The 22,636-nt window shown below is 64.6% G+C and overlaps 2 protein-coding genes and 1 long non-coding RNA gene across 3 annotated transcripts; all 3 read right to left on the bottom strand.

The window, feature by feature from the left end:
- Positions 1–212: 212 nt before the first annotated feature.
- LOC126037081 (perforin-1-like) lies at positions 213–10,738 on the bottom strand. The gene is given in 7 exon segments (XM_049797299.1): positions 213–1,106; positions 1,108–1,383; positions 1,385–1,612; positions 1,614–1,753; positions 1,756–2,192; positions 5,661–6,226; positions 10,725–10,738. Coding segments are annotated over 6 exon segments (2,466 nt in total). The 5' UTR covers positions 6,224–6,226; positions 10,725–10,738; the 3' UTR covers positions 213–284.
- A 476-nt stretch (positions 10,739–11,214) lies between these two features.
- LOC126037080 (syntaxin-4-like) lies at positions 11,215–21,011 on the bottom strand. Its single transcript, XM_049797297.1, has 6 exons — positions 20,822–21,011; positions 19,168–19,244; positions 14,139–14,276; positions 12,753–12,863; positions 12,190–12,269; positions 11,215–11,227 (listed from the first exon to the last, which is right to left on the bottom strand). Exons 1-6 carry the CDS (start codon positions 21,009–21,011, stop codon positions 11,224–11,226), a joined length of 600 nt encoding a protein of 199 aa, XP_049653254.1. The 3' UTR covers positions 11,215–11,223.
- A 208-nt stretch (positions 21,012–21,219) lies between these two features.
- On the bottom strand, positions 21,220–22,572 carry LOC126037082 (uncharacterized). Its single transcript, XR_007505483.1, has 4 exons — positions 22,454–22,572; positions 21,928–21,990; positions 21,428–21,510; positions 21,220–21,343 (listed from the first exon to the last, which is right to left on the bottom strand). It is a non-coding gene; the product is annotated as an uncharacterized LOC126037082 (long non-coding RNA).
- Between the last annotated feature and the right edge of the window lie 64 nt (positions 22,573–22,636).

Raw genomic sequence — 22,636 nt, 5'->3', positions numbered from 1 at the left:
GGGGGGGTCTGGGGGGTGTCTGGGACATCTATAGGGTGCCGGGGGGGCGGTGTCTACCTGAGGTCTGTGGTCCTGAAGACCCCTCCCAGTGCCTCCCAGTAGCTCCCAGTGCCTCCCAGTAGCTCCCAGTCCCTGCCCAAAGACCTCACGGACTCGGGGGCTGCTGCAAAAAAAGCGTTTAATCGCCTCCTGCCCCCCCCCCCCCCAGCCTCGAGCGGAGCTCCCATCATGCCTTGCAACGCCGGAATTGGGGATCCGAGGCGGGATTCGGGGCTGGATGGACGCTATGGGGCTGGAGGACCCCATCCGGAGCTGGATGACGGATCCGCAGCTGGCGGATCCTTCTGGAAGCCGGATGATGGATCCTGGAGGTTTGGTGGATCCTTCTGGAAGCCGGAAGATGGATTCTGGGGGTCTGGAAGACCCTTCTTGAAGATGGAAGATGGATTCCGGGGGTCTGGAAGACCCTTCTTGAAGCCGGATGATGGATTCCGGGGGTCTGGAAGACCCTTCTTGAAGATGGAAGATGAATTCTGGAGGTTTGGAAGACCCTTCTTGAAGCCGGAAGATGGATTCCAGAGGTTTGGAAGACCCTTCTTGAAGCCGGAAGATGGATTCTGGAGGTCTGGTGGATCCTTCTTGAAGATGGAAGATGAATTCCGGAGGTTTGGAAGACCCTTCTTGAAGCCGGAAGATGGATTCCAGAGGTTTGGAAGACCCTTCTTGAAGCCGGAAGATGGATTCCGGAGATCTGGTGGATCCTTCTTGAAGATGGAAGATGAATTCCGGAGGTTTGGAAAACCCTTCTTGAAGCCGGATGATGGCTCCACCTCGGAAGAACGCTCCTCAACACCAAACCAAGGTTCTGGGAGATCACCGAAAGCATCCGTAGGCTCACCCAACAGCTCCGGATCGTCTCCAAGGTTTTCCCCGAAACCCGTCTCCATCTCTCGGGGTTCGGCAAACGAGCCGTTGCTCCCGGCGGACCCCCAAAAAGCTTCCAGGTGGGCGTTCTCGGCGCCATCTTCCTCCTCCTCCTCCTCTTCGTCTTGGTTGGGCCAGTTCACCGGGCCATCTCCGGGGCCGGGAGGCCACCGGGAGAATCGGGTAGAGCCTCCCGTTGTCCTCGGGGGGTTGCGGCACGTAGTCGTGGCAAAGGGGTCCCCCCAAGGAGGGTCCGCACGTCGCCCGGTAGCTGAACTCCAAGCGCCCGCCGCCGGGAAAACAAACGATTTCCCGGTCGGCGCCGGCTTCCACCGGCTCCTCGCAGACCCCCAACAAATCGTCGTCCCACTTGTTGTCCTCGTCCCACACCTCCACCCTCAATTTGGCGCCGGGGGGCAACTCCGTCGTCCCCAAATCTAACCGAGCCCCCCACCGCGGCCCGGTCGTTGTTCCACACCGTGGCAGTCTGCGCCCGCCGCCCTCCGAAAATCACCCGGACGTAAGCGTCGGTCATGGAGAAGTGGTCCCCGCGCCAACCCCGCCCGCCTTGCACCAAGACGGTCAACCGCGCCAAACCGCGCCGCCGCGAGCAACAGTCGGAGGTGACGACGGCGTCGGCGGGGCAACCGCATTGACACGGCCCAGCGAGATGGCCGCCGGGGCAGGGCCCGGCTACAGTTGACCCGCAAAGCCCGCCAAGCGATGTAATGGCCGACGGCCGCCCGTAACGCCGCTCGCCGGGGCTCGTGCCGGGGCAAGAGGGTGTGGAGAGGACGAACGTCGGCCGCCACCAACCCCGGACGGCGGGGAGGCCTTGCAGCCATTTTGCGTAGGCCTCAGGCCTGCCGTAGAGTAGGTCGCCATGTTGTTCTCCTCCTTCCACCTCCACCAACCGCTCGCCGTAGACTTCGTTGAAGGTGGCGTTGGCTTCGTTGTTCGCCCGCGCCCGGCGGCACGCGGCGGCCGTGGCGCCGATTCTCCCGGCCCCTCCGCCGGCCGTCACCTCCACCCCTAAACAATCGGCCACTTCTCGGACGCTGGCGCCCGTCATGGAAGCCCGGCAGGAACGGATGGCGGTGACGGCACGGAGACGCCCGCCCAGTTGGGCTCCCCGGATGTAATGGGTGCCGTAGGCGGCCAGAAGCTCGGCGTAGTCGGCCGCCGTGGCGGGGGTGAAGCGGGGGGGCAGGGCCCGTACGGCGCGGATGAAGTGGGGGGACGGGCGGGCGCGGGGGGAGACCTGGGTCCTGTGAGGGGGGGACGGACACACGGAAAGGGGGGGGGGGGGGGGGGTGAGACGTGGCGGCGGAGGTCTATGGGGTGACTGGGGAGGGGGGGGTCTACGGGGTGATTTGGGGGGTCTATGGGGTGATTGGGGGGGGCTCTGGGGTGATTGGGGGGTCTATGGGGTGATTTGGGGGTGTTGGATGGGTCTCTGGGGTGATTTGGGGGGGTCCATGGGGTGACTGGGGGGTCTATGGGGTGACTGGGGGGGGTCTATGGGGTGATTTGGGGGGTCTATGGGGTAACTGGGGGGGTCTCTGGGGTGATTTGGGGGGTCTATGGGGTGATTGGGAGGGTCTATGGGGTGATTTGGGGGGTCTATGGGGTGATTGGGAGGGTCTATGGGGTGATTTGGGGGGTCTATGGGGTAACCGGGGGGGTCTCTGGGGTGATTGGGGGGTCTACAGGGTGATTTGGGGGTGTTGGATGGGTCTATGGGGTGACTGGGGGGGGTCTACAGGGTGATTTGGGGGGTCCATGGGGTGATTGGGAGGGTCTATGGGGTGATTTGGGGGGTCTATGGGGTAACTGGGGGGGTCTATGGGGTGATTTGGGGGGTCTATGGGGTAACTGGGGGGGTCTCTGGGGTGATTGGGGGGTGCTGGATGGGTCTCTGGGGTGATTGGGGGGGTCTACAGGGTGATTTGGGGGTGTTGGATGGGTCTATGGGGTGACTGGGGAGGGGGGGGTCTACGGGGTGATTTGGGGGGTCTATGGGGTGACTGGGGGGGTCTCTGGGGTGATTTGGGGGGTCTATGGGGTAACTGGGGGGGTCTCTGGGGTGATTTGGGGGGTCTATGGGGTAACTGGGGGGGTCTCTGGGGTGATTGGGGGGTCTATGGGGTGATTGGGGGGGGTCTATGGGGTGATTTGGGGGTGTTGGATGGGTCTCTGGGGTGACTGGGGGGGTCTATGGGGTGATTTGGGGGGGTCTATGGGGTGACTGGGGGGGTCTACGGGGTGATTTGGGGGGTCTATGGGGTGATTGGGAGGGTCTATGGGGTGATTTGGGGGGTCTATGGGGTAACTGGGGGGGTCTATGGGGTGATTTGGGGGGTCTATGGGGTAACTGGGGGGGTCTCTGGGGTGATTGGGGGGTCTACAGGGTGATTTGGGGGTGTTGGAGGGGTCTATGGGGTGAATTGGGGGGGTCTATAGGGTGACTGGGGGGTCTATGGGGTGATTTGGGGGGGTCTATGGGGTAACTGGGGGGGTCTCTGGGGTGATTGGGGGGGTCTACAGGGTGATTTGGGGGTGTTGGATGGGTCTATGGGGTGACTGGGGAGGGGGGGGTCTACGGGGTGATTTGGGGGGTCTATGGGGTGACTGGGGGGGTCTCTGGGGTGATTTGGGGGGTCTATGGGGTGACTGGGGGGGTCTATGGGGTGATTTGGGGGTGTTGGATGGGTCTATGGGGTGACTGGGGGGGTCTATGGGGTGACTGGGGGGTGTAGGGGGGGCCTGCAGGGTGCTATGGGGTGTCAGGGGGGTTTATGGGGTGACTGGGGGGGTCTAGGGGTGAGTGGGGGGGTCTACGGGGTGATTTGGGGGGTGTATGGGGGGATTGGGGGGGTCTGGGGGGTCGCGTGGGGATGTTGGGGGGCTGGATGGAGGGACGGGGGGAAGGACGGGAGGACGAGGGGCCAAGGGGGAGGAGGGGCGGACGGGGGGGGGGACAGAGGAGGAGGAGCTGGAGGAGCTGGAGGAAGGACAGAGGGGCTGGAGAAGACGGAGGGATGGAGGAGACGGAGGGATGGAGGAGATGAAGAAGATGGAGAAGAAGATGATGGAGCAATGGAGAAGATGGAGAAGATGGGATGAAGAAGATGGAGTAATGGAGAAGATGAAGAAGATGGAGAAGATGAAGACGGAGGGATGGAGGAGATGAAGATGGAGAAGATGAAGAAGATGGAGGGATGAAGAAGATGAAGATGGGATGAAGAAGATGGAGTAATGGAGAAGATGAAGAAGATGGAGGGATGAAGAAGATGAAGAAGATGGAGGGATGAAGAAGATGGAGGGATGGAGGAGTTGAAGATGGAGAAGATGAAGACGGAGGGATGGAGAAGATGAAGAAGATGGAAGGATGGAGAAGATGAAGATGGAGAAGATGAAGACGGAGGGATGGAGAAGATGAAGATGAAGAAGATGAAGAAGATGGAGGGATGAAGAAGATGAAGAAGATGGAGGGATGGAGAAGACGGGATGAAGAAGACGGAGGGATGGAGAAGATGGAGGGATGGAGAAGATGAAGAAGATGGCGGGATGAAGAAGATGAAGAAGATGGAGGGATGAAGAAGATGGAGGGATGGAGAAGATGAAGAAGATGGAGGGATGAAGAAGATGAAGAAGATGGAGAAGATGAAGATGGAGGGATGGAGAAGATGAAGAAGATGGAGGGATGAAGAAGATGAAGAAGATGGAGAAGATGAAGATGGAGGGATGGAGAAGATGAAGAAGATGGAGGGATGAAGAAGGTGGGATGAAGAAGATGGAGGGATGGAGAAGATGGAGAAGATGAAGACGGAGGGATGGAGAAGATGAAGAAGATGGAGAAGAAGATGATGGAGCAATGGAGAAGATGAAGAAGATGGCGGGATGAAGAAGACGGAGGGATGGAGAAGATGGAGGGATGGAGAAGATGAAGATGGAGAAGATGAAGAAGATGGAGAAGAAGATGACGGAGCAATGGAGAAGATGAAGAAGATGGAGGGATGAAGAAGATGGAGGGATGAAGAAGATGGAGGGATGGAGAAGATGAAGATGGAGAAGATGAAGAAGATGGAGAAGAAGATGATGGAGCAATGGAGAAGATGAAGAAGATGGCGAGATGAAGAAGACGGAAGGATGGAGAAGATGAAGAAGATGGAGAAGATGAAGACGGAAGGATGGAGAAGATGAAGAAGATGGATGAAGAAGATGAAGAAGATGGAGGGATGAAGAAGGTGGGATGAAGAAGATGGAGGGATGGAGAAGATGAAGAAGATGGAGGGATGAAGAAGGTGGGATGAAGAAGATGGAGGGATGGAGAAGATGAAGAAGATGGAGGGATGAAGAAGGTGGGATGAAGAAGATGGAGGGATGGAGAAGATGAAGATGGAGAAGATGAAGACGGAGGGATGGAGAAGATGATGAAGATGGAGAAGAAGATGACGGAGCAATGGAGAAGATGAAGAAGATGGCGGGATGAAGAAGACGGAAGGATGGAGAAGATGGAGGGATGGAGAAGATGAAGATGGAGAAGATGAAGACGGAGGGATGGAGAAGATGACGAAGATGGAGAAGAAGATGACGGAGCAATGGAGAAGATGAAGAAGATGGAGAGATGAAGATGAAGATGAAGGAGCTGGAGGAGACCCCCGAGGAGGAGGAGGAGGAGGAGGAGGAGGAGGAGGAGGAGGAGGAGGCGGAGGAAGCAGACGGAGACCCACCAGTAGTGGACGCAGCGCAGCTCCAGGCTGGCGAAGGCGTAGCGGTCCTCCCGTTGCTTCTGGAGCCCGAACTCGGCCACCCGCGAGTGGGACCCGGCCACGGTCAACGCCCCGTGAGCACCCGGTCCCACGGCCCCGCCCAAACCCACCCGCCAACCCCGGGCCACCTCTTCCGTCCCGGCCACCGCCGTCGCCACCGCTCGACTCCCTTCGGCCACCCGCGTCTCTTGCCGACACCGGCTTCCCGCCCGCCAAACTCCGACTCCCGTCGGCAACCGTCGCCGTCGTCCTCCGTCCAACGGATTCGGGCAGAGGACGCAGGTGACCTTCGACCCCGAGGCGTCGGCGTCGGCGTCGGCGTCGATGACCAAGACTTGACCGCCGCTGGGTTCCAGGGTGGTGACGTCCAAACCCCAACCCAACGGTTGGGTGCCGGGGACGGCGGGGACGGAGCAGGTTTTGCCGTGGGAACGCCGGCAGCGGCAGGTCGCCGGCGACCACGTTTGGAGGAAGGCGAGGGAGAGGAGGCAGAGGAAGGAGAAGGGACGGCGGCGGGGAGCCATGGTCTGGAGAAGGTCGGGGACGGGGCGGTGAGGAGGGGGACGCGGTGGGGGGGGACGGGGACGCGGTGGTGGGGACGTGGGGATGGGGACGGGGACGTGGTGGTGGGGACAGGGATGAGGACACGGTGGTGGGGACATGGGGACGTGGACGTGGTGGTGGGGACGTGGGGATGGGGACGTGGTGGTGGGGACGTGGGGATGGGGACGAGGACGTGGTGGTGGGGACGTGGGGATGGGGACGTGGTGGTGGGGACATGGGGACACGGATGAAGATGTGGCCATGGGGACGTGGTGGTGGGGCCATGGGGACGAGGACGGGAACGTGGTGGTGGGGACGTGGGGACGGGGACGTGGGGACATGGACGAAGATGTGGCCGTGGGGACACGGTGGTGGGGACGTGGGCACGGGGCCGTGGTGGTGGGGCCGTGGGGATGGGGACAAGGATGTGATGGTGGGGACGTGGGGACGGGGACGTGGTGGTGGGGACCGTGGGGACATGGATGAAGATGTGGCCATGGGGATGTGGGGATGGGGACGAGGACGTGGTGGTGGGGACGTGGGGATGGGGATGTGGGGACATAGATGAAGATGTGGCCATGGGGACACGGTGGTGGGGCCGTGGGGATGGGGACAAGGATGTGATGGTGGGGACGTGGGGATGGGGACAGGGACGTGGTGGTGGGGACGTGGGGACATGGATGAAGATGTGGCCGTGGGGATGTGGGGATGGGGACGAGGACATGGTGGTGGGGACGTGGGGATGGGGACGGGGACACGGTGGTGGGGATGTGGGGATGGGGACGAGGACACGGTGGTGGGGACGTGGGGATGGAGACGTGGTGGTGGGGACATGGTGGTGGGGATGAGGACACGGTGGTGGGGACATGGGGACGTGGACGTGGTGGTGGGGACGTGGGGATGGGGACGAAGACATGGTGGTGGGGACGTGGGAATGGGGACAAGGACGTGGTGGTGGGGACGTGGGGATGGGGACACGGTGGTGGGGACGTGGGGATGGGGATGGGGACACGGTGGTGGGGACGTGGGGATGGGGATGGGGACACGGTGGTGGGGACATGGGGACGGGGACGTGGGGACACGGATGAAGATGTGGCCGTGGGGACACGGTGGTGGGGACGTGGACACGGTGGTGGGGACGTGGGGACATGGATGAAGATGTGGCCGTGGGGACGTGGTGGTGGGGCCGTGGGGACGAGGACGTGGTGGTGGGGATGTGGGGATGGGGACACGGTGGTGGGGACGTGGGGACGAGGACGTGGGGATGGGGACACGGTGGTGGGGACGTGGGGACACGGATGAAGATGTGGCCGTGGGGATGTGGTGGTGGGGCCATGGGGACGAGGACGGGAACGTGGTGGTGGGGACGTGGGGACGGGGACGTGGGGACATGGACGAAGATGTGGCCGTGGGGACACGGTGGTGGGGACGTGGGCACGGGGCCGTGGTGGTGGGGCCGTGGGGATGGGGACAAGGATGTGATGGTGGGGATGTGGGGACGGGGACGTGGTGGTGGGGACCGTGGGGACATGGATGAAGATGTGGCCATGGGGATGTGGGGATGGGGACGAGGACGTGGTGGTGGGGACGTGGGGATGGGGATGTGGGGACATAGATGAAGATGTGGCCATGGGGACACGGTGGTGGGGCCGTGGGGATGGGGACAAGGATGTGATGGTGGGGACGTGGGGATGGGGACAGGGACGTGGTGGTGGGGACGTGGGGACATGGATGAAGATGTGGCCATGGGGATGTGGGGATGGGGACAAGGACGTGGTGGTGGGGACGTGGGGATGGGGATGAGGACACGGTGGTGGGGACGTGGGGATGGGGACGTGGTGGTGGGGACATGGTGGTGGGGATGAGGACACGGTGGTGGGGACATGGGGACGTGGACGTGGTGGTGGGGACGTGGGGATGGGGACGAAGACATGGTGGTGGGGACGTGGGAATGGGGACAAGGACGTGGTGGTGGGGACGTGGGGATGGGGACACGGTGGTGGGGACGTGGGGATGGGGATGGGGACACGGTGGTGGGGACGTGGGGATGGGGACGTGGTGGTGGGGACATGGGGACACGGATGAAGATGTGGCTGTGGAGACGTGGTGGTGGGGCCGTGGGGATGGGGACGTGGTAGTGGGGACGTGGGGATGGGGATGTGGGGACATGGACAAAGATGTGGCCATGGGGACACGGTGGTGGGGACGTGGGGACGGGGACGTGGTGGTGGGGATGTGGGGACGGGGATGTGGGGACATGGATGAAGATGTGGCCATGGGGACACGGTGGTGGGGACGTGGGGATGGGGACAAGGATGTGATGGTGGGGACGTGGGGATGGGGATGTGGTGGTGGGGACGTGGGGATGGGGACGTGGGGACGGGGACGTGGTGGTGGGGACGTGGGGACGGGGATGTGGGGACATGGATGAAGATGTGGCCATGGGGACGTGGGGATGGGGACACGGTGGTGGGGACGTGGGCACGGGGACGTGATGGTGGGGACGTTGGGATGGGGATGTGGGGACGGGGACGTGGCGGTGGGGACGTGGGGATGGGGACACGGTGGTGGGGACACGGTGGTGGGGCCGTGGGGACACGGATGAAGATGTGGCCGTGGGGACGTGGTGGTGGGGACGTGGACATGGTGGTGGGGACGTGGGGACACGGATGAAGATGTGGCTGTGGGGACGTGGTGGTGGGGACGTGGGGATGGGGACATGGTGGTGGGGACATGGGGACATGGATGAAGATGTGGCCGTGGGGACGTGGTGGTGGGGACGTGGGGATGGGGACACGGTGGTGGGGACGTGGGGATGGGGACGGGGACGTGGTGGTGGGGACCGTGGGGACATGGATGAAGATGTGGCCATGGGGATGTGGGGATGGGGACAAGGACGTGGTGCTGGGGACGTGGGGATGGGGATGGGGACACGGTGGGGATGTGGGGACGGGGACGAGGACGTGGTGGTGGGGACGTGGGGATGGGGATGAGGACACGGTGGTGGGGACATGGGGACGTGGACGTGGTGGTGGGGACGTGGGGATGGGGACGTGGTGGTGGGGACGTGGGGATGGGGACGAGGACGTGGTGGTGGGGACGTGGGGACGGGGACACGGTGGTGGGGACGTGGGCACGGGGACGTGGGGACATGGATGAAGATGTGGCCATGGGGACGTGGGGATGGGGACGTGGTGGTGGGGACGTGGGGATGGGGACAAGGATGTGATGGTGGGGATGTGGGGACGGGGACATGGTGGTGGGGACGTGGGGATGGGGATGTGGGGACATAGATGAAGATGTGGCCATGGGGACACGGTGGTGGGGCCGTGGGGATGGGGACAAGGATGTGATGGTGGGGACGTAGGGATGGGGACGGGGACGTGGTGGTGGGGACCGTGGGGACATGGATGAAGATGTGGCCGTGGGGATGTGGGGATGGGGACGAGGACATGGTGGTGGGGACGTGGGGATGGGGACGGGGACACGGTGGTGGGGATGTGGGGATGGGGACGAGGACACGGTGGTGGGGACGTGGGGATGGAGACGTGGTGGTGGGGACATGGTGGTGGGGATGAGGACACGGTGGTGGGGACATGGGGATGGGGACGAGGACGTGGTGGTGGGGACGTGGGGATGGGGACACGGTGGTGGGGACGTGGGGCACGGGGGACGTGGGGACATGGATGAAGATGTGGCCATGGGGACGTGGGGATGGGGACGTGGTGGTGGGGACGTGGGGATGGGGACAAGGATGTGATGGTGGGGACGTGGGGACATGGATGAAGATGTGGCCATGGGGATGTGGGGATGGGGACGAGGACGTGGTGGTGGGGACGTGGGGATGGGGACGAGGACACGGTGGTGGGGACGTGGAGATGGGGACGAGGACGTGGTGGTGGGGACGTGGGGATGGGGACGGGGACACGGTGGTGGGGACGTGGGGACGGGGACGTGGTGGTGGGGACGTGGGGATGGGGACGGGGACGCGGGTGGTGGGGACGTGGGGACGGGGACGTGGTGGTGGGGACGTGGGGACGGGGATGTGGGGACATGGATGAAGCTGTGGCCATGGGGACACGGTGGTGGGGCCGTGGGGATGGGGACAAGGATGCGATGGTGGGGATGGGGACGTGGTGGTGGGGACGTGGGGATGGGGACGGGGACACGGTGGTGGGGACGTGGGGACGGGGACACGGTGGTGGGGACGTGGGGATGGGGACGAGGACGTGGTGGTGGGGACGTGGGGACGGGGACGTGGGGACATGGATGAAGATGTGGCCGTGGGGACGTGGTGGTGGGGACGTGGACACGGTGGTGGGGCCGTGGGGACGAGGACGTGGTGGTGGGGCCGTGGGGATGGGGACACGGTGGGGGTTGGGCCGGGGTGTGGCCGTGGGGGGTGGGGTGGGGGTGGGGGTCCCACGGGGTCCACGCCAGGACGGGGGTGGGGGGGGGATGGGAGGGGTGGTGGGTACTCACCGGCGGCAGCGACACCCGTGGGTGGGGGTGGGGGAGGGGGAGAGGGGGGGGGGGGGGGGGGGGGGTGACCGTCACCCCGTCACATCCTCTCCCCTCCCCGCGCTGCGTGTCATCGACGCCTCCCCCTCCCCCCAAAACCCCAAAACCACCCAAAAACCACCCAAAAAATTTGAATTTTTGGGGTTTGGTTGGTTTTTGGGGCCCCCCCCCCCCAAAAAAAAAAAACCCCCAATAACAACCGGGTTAAATTTTGGGGTGAAAAGTGCTTTATTTGGGGTTTTTTCCCCCCTCCCCCACCCATGGGTGCCCGCCAGAGGTGGGGTGCGCCCCCCCTCCCCCCCCCCCCACACCTTCCTCGGGCAGGAAGTGACGTCATTCGGGACAGGAAGCGGGGGCTGGGCGATGAGGGCGGGGTTTAAGGCTGGGGGGGGGAGTGTTGGCCAATGAGGGGGAGGGGGCGGAGCGTCGGGAGGCTCCGCCCCCTCCCCTCCCCCAATCATCACCTGGGAGGGGTGAAAGCAGAGTGGTCGGTGCTGGCCCAGTCACTCCCAGTTCGTCCCAGTAACCTCCCAGTTTATCCCAGTGACACCCCCCCACTCGCTCCCAGTTCAGCCCAGTTTCCCCCCAGTTCGTCCCAGTAACACCCCACTCACTCCCAGTTCCCCCCAATCACTCCCAGTCCCCCCAGTAACCCCTCCAGTCACTCCCAGTCCCCCCCAGTTTCTCCCAGTAACCCCCCAGTCCCCCCCAGTTTCTCCCAGTAACCCCCCCCAGTCCCTCCCAGTCCCCCCAGTAACACCCCCAGTCCCCCCCAGTCACTCCCAGATCATCCCAGTTCCCCCAGTAACGCCTCCACTTACTCCCAGTCCCCCCAGTAACCCCCCCAATCACTCCCAGTCCCCGCAGTAACCCCCCAGTCACTCCCAGTCCCCCCCCAGTTTCTCCCAGTAACACCCCACTCACTCCCAGTTCATCCCAGTTCCCTTCAGTAACCCTCCCAGTCACTCCCAGTCCCTCCCAGTTCCCCCCAGTAACCCCCCCAATCACTCCCAGTCCCCCCAGTAACCCCCCCAGTCCCTCCCAGTTCCCCCCAGTAATCCCCCCAGTCACTCCCAGTTCCCCCAGTAACCCCCCAGTCACTCCCAGTTCCCCCAGTAACCCCCCCAATCACTCCCAGTCCCCCCAGTAACCCCTCCGGTCACTCCCAGTCCCCCCAGTAACCCCCCAGTCCCTCCCAGTTCCCCCCCCAGTCACTCCCAGTCCCCCCAGTAACACCCCCAGTCCCTCCCAGTCCCCTCCAGTTCATCCCAGCTCCCCCCCAACCCCCCCCCAGTCCCTCCCAGTTCCCCCCCAGTCCCCTCCAGTTCACCCCAGCCCCCCCCCCCAGTCCCTCCCAGTTCCCCCCAGTAACCCCCCAGTCCCTCCCAGTTCCCCCCAGTAAGCCCCAGTAACCCGGCAGCGTTACCCGCCGGCGACGGCGGCGGCGACGACGGCGGCGACGATGAGGAGGGCGACGATGACGCAGGCGGCCACCAGCAGCTTCTTCTGGGGGGGGGGGGCAGGGTCAGGGGGGGCACCCACGGGTGGGGGGGGGGGTCCTGGGTGGGGGTGGGGGCACCCACGAGTGGGGGGGGGTCCCAGGGTGGGGGTGGGGGCACCCATGGGTGGTGGTGGGGGGTCCTGGGTGGGAACCCAGGGGTGTGTTTGGGGGTCCTGGGTGGGGGTTGGGGGGTCCTGGGTGGGTGTTGTGGGGTCCTGGGTGGGTGTGGGGGGGCACCCACGGGTGGGGGGGGGGTCCTGGGTGGTTGTGGGGGGGCACCCACGGGTGGGGGGGGGGTCCCAGGGTGGGGGGGTGGGCACCCATGGGTGGTGGTGGGGGGTCCTGGGGGGGAACCCAGGGGAGTGTTTGGGGGTCCTGGGTGGGGGGTTGGGGGGTCGTGGGTGGGTGTGGGGGGGCACCCACGGGTGGGGGGGGGTCCCGGGGGGGGGGGGGGGCACCCACGGGTGGGGGGTCCCGGGGGTGCTGACCCGTCGCGCCCCGCGCTGGCTGCGCCGCGCCGCCCCCAGGTGCTGCTGCCCCTTGCGCAGGCGGGAGCCCGAGTCCTGGATGTTGCGCTCGATCCGGTCGATCACCTCGCCCTGCACCAGTACGGACCAGTATGGAACCAGTATGGACCAGTATGGACCGGTACGCGGGCCCGTACGGACAGGCACGCGGCCGTCCGGCGGTGCTGTCGGCCACCAGTCCAGCCCAGTTCATCCCAGTGACCCCTCAACGTCCCTCCAGGAGCGTCCCGACGACCTCCCGTCCGTCCCAGTTCTCTCCCAGTTTATCCCAGTTCCCTCCCAGTGCCTCCTCGTGACCTCCCAGTCACCACCCAGTTCCTCCCAGCTCCCCACCAGTCCCCCCCAGTTCCTCCCAGTCTATCCCAGTCACCCCCCCAGTGCCTCCCACCTCCCTCCCAGTGCCTCCCAGTTCCCTCCCAGTGCCTCCCAGTCCCCCCCAGTTCCTCCCAGCTCCCTCCCAGTCTATCCCAGTCACCCCCCAGTGCCTCCCAGCTCCCTCCCAGTCCCCCCAGTTCCTCCCAGCTCCCTCCCAGTGCCTCCCAGTTCCTCCCAGCTCCCTCCCAGCCCCCCCAGTTCCTCCCAGCTCCCTCCCAGTGCCTCCCAGTCTATCCCAGTCACCACCCAGTTCCTCCCAGCTCCCTCCCAGTGCCTCCCAGTCTATCCCAGTCACCCCCCAGTGCCTCCAGTTCCTCCCAGCTCCCTCCCAGTCTATCCCAGCTCCCCCCCAGTGCCTCCCAGTTCCCTCCAGCTCCCTCCCAGTCTATCCCAGTCAACCCCCCAGTGCCTCCCAGTCCCCCCCAGTTCCTCCCAGTGCCACCCAGTCACCACCCAGTGCCTCCCAGCTACCCCCCAGTGCCTCCCAGTCTATCCCAGTCACCCCCCAGTTCCTCCCAGCTCCCTCCCAGTGCCTCCCAGTCTATCCCAGTCCCCCCCAGTTCCTCCCAGCTCCCTCCCAGTCTATCCCAGTCACCACCCAGTGCCTCCCAGCTCCCTCCCAGTTCCTCCCAGCTCCCTCCCAGTGCCTCCCAGTTCCTCCCAGTGCCTCCCAGTCTATCCCAGTCACCACCCAGTGCCTCCCAGCTCCCTCCCAGTGCCTCCCAGCTCCCTCCCAGTGCCCCCCAGTTCCTCCCAGCTCCCTCCCAGTGCCTCCCAGTCTATCCCAGTCACCGCCCAGTGCCTCCCACCTCCCTCCCAGTGCCTCCCAGTCTATCCCAGTCACCCCCCAGTTCCTCCTAGCTCCCCCCCAGTGCCTCCCAGTCCCCCCCAGTTCCTCCCAGCTCCCTCCCAGTAACCCCTAGTGCTCTCCCAGTCCCCCCCCAGTGCCTCCCAGTGCCTCCCAGTCCCCACCTGCCCCTCGACGGTGCTCCCCAGGAGGGCGAAGAGCTCCCCCAGCTCCCGCAGGCCCCTCTCCAGCCGCTGCAGCTCCCGGTGACGGACCCCCACCTCCTCCAGCGCCGCCCGCGTCGCCCGCGTCGCCCCCAGCACCTAGGGGTGCCCCCCAGCACCTATGGGTCCTCCGTCACACCCCCCCCCCCCCAGCACCCATGGGTGCCCCCCAGAACCCATGGGGGACCCTGACACCCCTTGAAGACCCCCTCCCAGCACCCATGGGGCACCCCTCAAAGTCTGGAGATGGCCGGGGGGGGCACCCATGGGTGCTATAGGGGATCTATGGGGTCCAGGGACCCCCCCCAGCACCCATGGGTGCCCCCCAGAACCCATGGGGGACCCTGACACCCCTTGAAGACCCCCTCCCAGCACCCATGGGGCATCCCCCCAAGGTCTGGAGATGGGCGGGGGGGGCACCCATGGGTGCTATAGGGGATCTATGGGGTCCAGGGACCCCCCCAGCACCCATGGGTGCCCCCCAACACCCATGGGGGACCCTGACGTCCCTTGAAGACCCCCTCCCAGCACCCATGGGGCACCCCCTCAAGGTCCTTCAAGGTCTGGAGATGGGCGGGGGGGGCACCCATGGGTGCTATAGGGGACCTATGGGGTCCAGGGACACCCCCCCAGCACCCATGGGTGCTCTTGAAGCCCCCCAGCACCCATGGGGGACCCTGACATCCCTTGAAGACCCCCTCCCAGCACCCATGGGGCACCCCCCCAAGGTCCTTCAAGGTCTGGAGATGGGCGGGGGGGGCACCCATGGGTGCTATAGGGGATCTATGGGGTCCAGGGACCCCCCCCAGCACCCATGGGTGCCCCCCAGAACCCATGGGGGACCCTGACACCCCTTGAAGACCCCCTCCCAGCACCCATGGGGCACCCCTCAAAGTCTGGAGATGGGCAGGGGGGGCACCCATGGGTGCTATAGGGGACCTATGGGGTCCAGGGACACCCCCCCAGCACCCATGGGTGCTCTTGAAGCCCCCCAGCACCTACAGGGTACCCTGACACCCCTTGAAGACCCCCTCCCAGCACCCATGGGGCACCCCCCCAAGGTCCTTCAAGGTCTGGAGATGGGCAGGGGGGGCACCCATGGGTGCTATAGGGGATCTATGGGGTCCAGGGACCCCCCCAGCACCCATGGGTGCCCCCCAGAACCCATGGGGGACCCTGACGTCCCTTGAAGACCGCCTCCCAGCACCCATGGGGCACCCCCCAAGGTCTGGAGATGGGCAGGGGGGGCACCCATGGGTGCTATAGGGGATCTATGGGGTCCAGAGACACCCCCCCAGCACCCATGGGTGCTCTTGAAGCCCCCCAGCACCCATGGGGGACCCTGACATCCCTTGAAGACCCCCTCCCAGCACCCATGGGGCACCCCCTCAAGGTCCTTCAAAGTCTGGAGATGGCCAGGGGGGGCACCCATGGGTGCTATAGGGGACCGATGGGGTCCAGGGACACCCCCCCAGCACCCATGGGTGCCCCCAGCACCCATGGGGGACCCTGACACCCCTTGAAGACCCCCTCCCAGCACCCATGGGGCACCCCCCCAAGGTCCTTCAAGGTCTGGAGATGGGCGGGGGGGGCACCCATGGGTGCTATAGGGGACCTATGGGGTCCAGGGACCCCCCCAGCACCCATGGGTGCCCCCCAGCACCTACAGGGGACCCTGATGTCCCTTGAAGACCCTCTCCCAGCACCCATGGGGCACCCCTCAAAGTCTGGAGATGGGCAGGGGGGGCACCCATGGGTGCTATAGGGGACCTATGGGGTCCAGGGACCCCCCCCAGCACCCATGGGTGCCCCCCAGAACCCATGGGGGACCCTGACACCCCTTGAAGACCCCCTCCCAGCACCCATGGGGCACCCCTCAAAGTCTGGAGATGGCCAGGGGGGGCACCCATGGGTGCTATAGGGGATCTATGGGGTCCAGGGACACCCCCCCAGCACCCATGGGTGCTCTTGAAGCCCCCCAGCACCTACAGGGTACCCTGACACCCCTTGAAGACCCCCTCCCAGCACCCATGGGGCACCCCCCCAAGGTCCTTCAAGGTCTGGAGATGGGCAGGGGGGGCACCCATGGGTGCTATAGGGGACCTATGGGGTCCAGGGACCCCCCCCAGCACCCATGGGTGCCCCCCAGAACCCATGGGGGACCCTGACGTCCCTTGAAGACCCCCTCCCAGCACCCATGGGGCACCCCCCAAGGTCTGGAGATGGCCAGGGGGGGCACCCATGGGTGCTATAGGGGACCTATGGGGTCCAGGGACACCCCCCCAGCACCCATGGGTGCTCTTGAAGCCCCCCAGCACCTACAGGGTACCCTGACACCCCTTGAAGACCCCCTCCCAGCACCCATGGGGCACCCCCTCAAGGTCCTTCAAGGTCTGGAGATGGGTGGGGGGGGCACCCATGGGTGCTATAGGGGATCTATGGGGTCCAGGGACACCCCCCCAGCACCCATGGGTGTTCTTGAAGCCCCCCAGCACCCATGGGGGACCCTGACGTCCCTTGAAGACCCTCTCCCAGCACCCATGGGGCACCCCCCCAAGGTCCTTCAAGGTCTGGAGATGGCCGGGGGGGGCACCCATGGGTGCTATAGGGGATCTATGGGGTCCAGGGACCCCCCCCAGCACCCATGGGTGCCCCCCAGAACCCATGGGGGACCCTGACACCCCTTGAAGACCCCCTCCCAGCACCATGGGGCACCCCTCAAAGTCTGGAGATGGCCAGGGGGGGCACCCATGGGTGCTATAGGGGATCTATGGGGTCCAGGGACACCCCCCCAGCACCCATGGGTGCTCTTGAAGCCCCCCAGCACCTACAGGGTACCCTGACACCCCTTGAAGACCCCCTCCCAGCACCCATGGAGCACCCCCCCAAGGTCCTTCAAGGTCTGGAGATGGGCGGGGGGGGCACCCATGGGTGCTATAGGGGATCTATGGGGTCCAGGGACCCCCCCCAGCACCCATGGGTGCTCTTGAAGCCCCCCAGCACCCATGGGGGACCCTGACACCCCTTGAAGACCCCCTCCCAGCACCCATGGGGCACCCCCCCAAGGTCCTTCAAGGTCTGGAGATGGCCGGGGGGGGCACCCATGGGTGCTATAGGGGATCTATGGGGTCCAGGGACCCCCCCCAGCACCCATGGGTGCCCCCCAGAACCCATGGGGGACCCTGACGTCCCTTGAAGACCGCCTCCCAGCACCCATGGGGCATCCCCCCAAGGTCTGGAGATGGGCAGGGGGGGCACCCATGGGTGCTATAGGGGATCTATGGGGTCCAGAGACACCCCCCCAGCACCCATGGGTGTTCTTGAAGCCCCCCAGCACCCATGGGGGACCCTGACATCCCTTGAAGACCCCCTCCCAGCACCCATGGAGCACCCCCCCCAAGGTCCTTCAAGGTCTGGAGATGGCCGGGGGGGGGCACCCATGGGTGCTATAGGGGACCTATGGTGTCCAGGGACCCCCCCAGCACCCATGGGTGCCCCCCAGAACCCATGGGGGACCCTGACGTCCCTTGAAGACCCCCTCCCAGCACCCATGGGGCACCCCCCCAAGGTCCTTCAAGGTCTGGAGATGGGCGGGGGGGGCACCCATGGGTGCTATAGGGGACCTATGGGGTCCAGGGACCCCCCCCAGCACCCATGGGTGCCCCCCAGAACACATGGGGGACCCTGACGTCCCTTGAAGACCCCCTCCCAGCACCCATGGGGCATCCCCCCAAGGTCTGGAGATGGGCGGGGGGGGCACCCATGGGTGCTATAGGGGATCTATGGGGTCCAGGGACCCCCCCAGCACCCATGGGTGCCCCCCAGCACCTACAGGGGACCCTGATGTCCCTTGAAGACCCTCTCCCAGCACCCATGGGGCACCCCTCAAAGTCTGGAGATGGGCAGGGGGGGCACCCATGGGTGCTATAGGGGACCTATGGGGTCCAGGGACACCCCCCCAGCACCCATGGGTGCTCTTGAAGCCCCCCAGCACCTACAGGGTACCCTGACACCCCTTGAAGACCCCCTCCCAGCACCCATGGGGCACCCCCCCAAGGTCCTTCAAGGTCTGGAGATGGGCAGGGGGGGCACCCATGGGTGCTATAGGGGATCTATGGGGTCCAGGGACCCCCCCAGCACCCATGGGTGCCCCCCAGAACCCATGGGGGACCCTGACGTCCCTTGAAGACCGCCTCCCAGCACCCATGGGGCACCCCCCAAGGTCTGGAGATGGGCAGGGGGGGCACCCATGGGTGCTATAGGGGATCTATGGGGTCCAGAGACACCCCCCCAGCACCCATGGGTGCTCTTGAAGCCCCCCAGCACCCATGGGGGACCCTGACATCCCTTGAAGACCCCCTCCCAGCACCCATGGGGCACCCCCTCAAGGTCCTTCAAAGTCTGGAGATGGCCAGGGGGGGCACCCATGGGTGCTATAGGGGACCGATGGGGTCCAGGGACACCCCCCCAGCACCCATGGGTGCCCCCAGCACCCATGGGGGACCCTGACACCCCTTGAAGACCCCCTCCCAGCACCCATGGGGCACCCCCCCAAGGTCCTTCAAGGTCTGGAGATGGGCGGGGGGGGCACCCATGGGTGCTATAGGGGACCTATGGGGTCCAGGGACCCCCCCAGCACCCATGGGGGCCCCCCAGCACCTACAGGGGACCCTGATGTCCCTTGAAGACCCTCTCCCAGCACCCATGGGGCACCCCTCAAAGTCTGGAGATGGGCAGGGGGGGCACCCATGGGTGCTATAGGGGATCTATGGGGTCCAGGGACCCCCCCAGCACCCATGGGTGCCCCCCAGCACCTACAGGGGACCCTGATGTCCCTTGAAGACCCTCTCCCAGCACCCATGGGGCACCCCTCAAAGTCTGGAGATGGGCAGGGGGGGCACCCATGGGTGCTATAGGGGACCTATGGGGTCCAGGGACCCCCCCCCAGCACCCATGGGACCCCCCCAGCACCCATGGGTGCTCCACTCACATTGGAGATGAAGACCTCGCTCTGTCCCGTCTCCAACATCTGCTCCAGCTCTTCCTCCGTCACCGACGCGCTGCCGGCTGGGGGGCACCCAGGTGTCCAGGGACCCCCAAAATGGGACCCAGGAGACTGGGGACCCCCCCCTCACCAAGGGACCCAGGGGTCCAGGACCCCCCCAAAAGGCACCCAGGGGTCCGGGATCCCCCTAAAAGTCACCCAGGGGTCCAGGGACCCCCACCCAAAAGGCACCCAAGGGTCCGGGAACCCCCCAAAATTGGACCTAAGCATCCAGGACCCCCTCCCCAAAAGGCACCCAGGCATCTGAGACCCCCAAAATGGGACCCAGGCATCCAGGACCCCCACCCCAAAGGCACCCAGGGGTCCAAGACCCCCCCAAAAGGCACCCAGGGGTCCGGGACCCCCACCCAAAAGGCACCCAAGGGTCTGGGACCCCCACCCCAAAGGCACCCAGGGGTCCGGGACCCCCCCAAAAGTCACCCAGGGGTCCAGGGACCCCCACCCAAAAGGCACCCAGGGGTCTGGGACCCCCACCCCAAAGGCACCCAGGGGTCTGGGACCCCCCCAAAAGTCACCCAGGCGTCCAGGGACCCCCTCAAAAGGCACCCAGGTGTCCGGGACCCCCACCCAAAATGCACCCAAGTATCCAGCACTCCCCCAAAATGGGACCCAGGCATCCAGGACCCCCACCCCAAAGGCACCCAGGGGTCCAAGACCCCCCCAAAAGGCACCCAAGGGTCCGGGACCCCCACCCAAAATGCACCCAGGTATCCAGGACTCCCTTAAAATGAGACCCAGGCATCCAGGACCCCCACCCCAAAGGCACCCATGGTTCCGGGACCCCCCAAAAGTCACCCAGGGGTCCAGGGACCCCCACCCAAAAGGCGCCCAAGGGTCCGGGACCCCCCCCAAAATTGGACCTAAGCATCCAGGACCCCCCTCCCCAAAAGGCACCCAGGCATCTGAGACCCCCAAAATGGGACCCAGGCATCCAGGACCCCCACCCCAAAGGCACCCAGGGGTCCAAGACCCCCCCAAAAGGCACCCAGGGGTCCAGGGACCCCCACCCAAAAGGCACCCAGGGGTCTGGGACCCCCACCCAAAATGCACCCAGGTATCCAGGACTCCCTTAAAATGAGACCCAGGCATCCAGGACCCCCACCCCAAAGGCACCCATGGTTCTGGGACCCCCCAAAAGTCACCCAGGGGTCCAGGGACCCCCACCCAAAAGTCACCCAGGGGTCTGGGACCCCCCCAAAAGGCACCCAAGGGTCCGGGACCCCCACCCAAAATGCACCCAGGTATCCAGGACTCCCTTAAAATGAGACCCAGGCATCCAGGACCCCCACCCCAAAGGCACCCATGGTTCCGGGACCCCCCAAAAGCCACCCAGGGGTCCAGGGACCCCCACCCAAAAGTCACCCAGGGGTCTGGGACCCCCCCCAAAAGGCACCCAAGGGTCCGGGACCCCCACCCAAAATGCACCCAGGTATCCAGGACTCCCTTAAAATGAGACCCAGGCATCCAGGACCCCCACCCCAAAGGCACCCATGGTTCCGGGACCCCCCAAAAGTCACCCAGGGGTCCAGGGACCCCCACCCAAAAGGCACCCAGGGGTCCGGGACCCCCACCCACTCACTGATGTGGAGCTGGCGGCGGATGCGCTCGAGGCTGCGCTGGCGGTAGCGGGCTTGGGCGGCGTGGCAGCGTCCCGTCAGCGTCAGGAATTCTTGCGACAGCACCCCGTGCTGCGGGCACCCCAAAAATGAGGGACGGGGAACCCCCCAAATATTCCGGGACCACCCACCCCCCCGCTGAGAGCGTAACATTTCCCTCCCCCCCCCACCCATCTCAGGGACCCCAAACCTGCACCCAGGGACCCCAAAAAGCCACCTGGGGAGCCTGAAATCCAGCTCGGGGACCCCAAAAAGCCACTTGGGGACCCTAAAAACGTGCCCAGGGACCCCAAAAACCCACTTAAGGACCCCAAAATCCTACTTGGGGACCCCAAAAACCTCCCCAGGGAGCCCAAAAACTCACTTAGGGACCCCAAAATCCTACTTGGGGACCCCAAAAACCTCCCCAGGGACCCCAAAAACTCACTTAGGGACCCCAAAATCCTACTTGGGGACCCTGAAATCCCACTTGGGGACACCAAAACCTCCCCACAGACCCCAAAAACCCACTTGGGGACCCCAAAAAGCCACTTGGGGACCCTGAAATCCCACTTGGGGACCCCAAAAACCTCCCCAGGGACCCCAAAAACCCACTTGGGGACCCCAAAATCCTACTTGGGGACCCTGAAATCCCACTTGGGGACACCAAAACCTCCCCAGAGACCCCAAAAACACTCTTAGGGACCCCAAAATCCTACTTGGGGACACCAAAACCTCCCCAGGGACCCTAAAGACCCACTTGGGGACCCCAAAATCCTCCCCAGGGACCCCAAAAACTCACTTAGGGACCCCAAAAATCCTACTTGGGGACCCTGAAATCCCACTTGGGGACACCAAAACCTCCCCACAGACCCCAAAAACCCACTTGGGGACCCCAAAAAGCCACTTGGGGACCCTGAAATCCCACTTGGGGACCCCAAAAACCTCCCCAGGGACCCCAAAAACCCACTTGGGGACCCCAAAAAGCCACTTGGGGACCCTAAAGACCCACTTGGGGACCCCAAAACCTCCCCAGGGACCCCAAAAACTCACTTAGGGACCCCAAAATCCTACTTGGGGACACCAAAACCTCCCCAGGGACCCCAAAAACCCACTTGGGGACCCCAAAATCCTACTTGGGGACCCCAAAAACCTCCCCAGGGACCCCAAAAAATCACTTAGGGACCCCAAAATCCTACTTGGGGACTCCCAAAACCTCCCCAGGGACCCCAAAAACTCACTTAGGGACCCCAAAATCCTACTTGGGGACTCCAAAAACCTCCCCAGGGACCCCAAAAACCCACTTAGGGACCCCAAAAAGCCACTTGGGGACCCCAAAAACCTCCCTAGAGTCCCCAAAAACCCTCTTAGGGACCCCAAAATCCTACTTGGGGACCCTGAAATCCCACTTGGGGACCCCAAAAACCTCCCCAAGGACCCCAAAAACCCACTTGGGGACCCCAAAAGCCTCCCCAGGGACCCCAAAAAACCCACTTAGGGACCCCGAAATCCTACTTGGGGACCCCAAAAACCTCCCCAGGGACCCCAAAAACCCACTTGGGGACCCCAAAATCCTACTGGGGGACACCAAAACCTCCCCAGGGACCCCAAAAAACCCACTTAGGGACCCCAAAATCCTACTTGGGGACCCCAAAAACCTCCCCAGGGACCCCAAAAACGCACTTAGGGACCCCAAAATCCTACCTGGGGACCCTGAAATCCCACTTGGGGACCCCAAAAACCTCCCCAGGGACCCCAAAAAACCCACTTAGGGACCCCAAAAAGCCACTTGGGGACCC

Source organism: Accipiter gentilis, unplaced genomic scaffold (genome assembly GCF_929443795.1).
Source record: "Accipiter gentilis unplaced genomic scaffold, bAccGen1.1, whole genome shotgun sequence".
NCBI classification, from domain to species: domain Eukaryota; kingdom Metazoa; phylum Chordata; class Aves; order Accipitriformes; family Accipitridae; genus Astur; species Astur gentilis.
The sequence above is the reverse complement of the archived record's forward strand: the minus strand, read 5'-3'. Positions and strand labels throughout refer to the sequence as shown.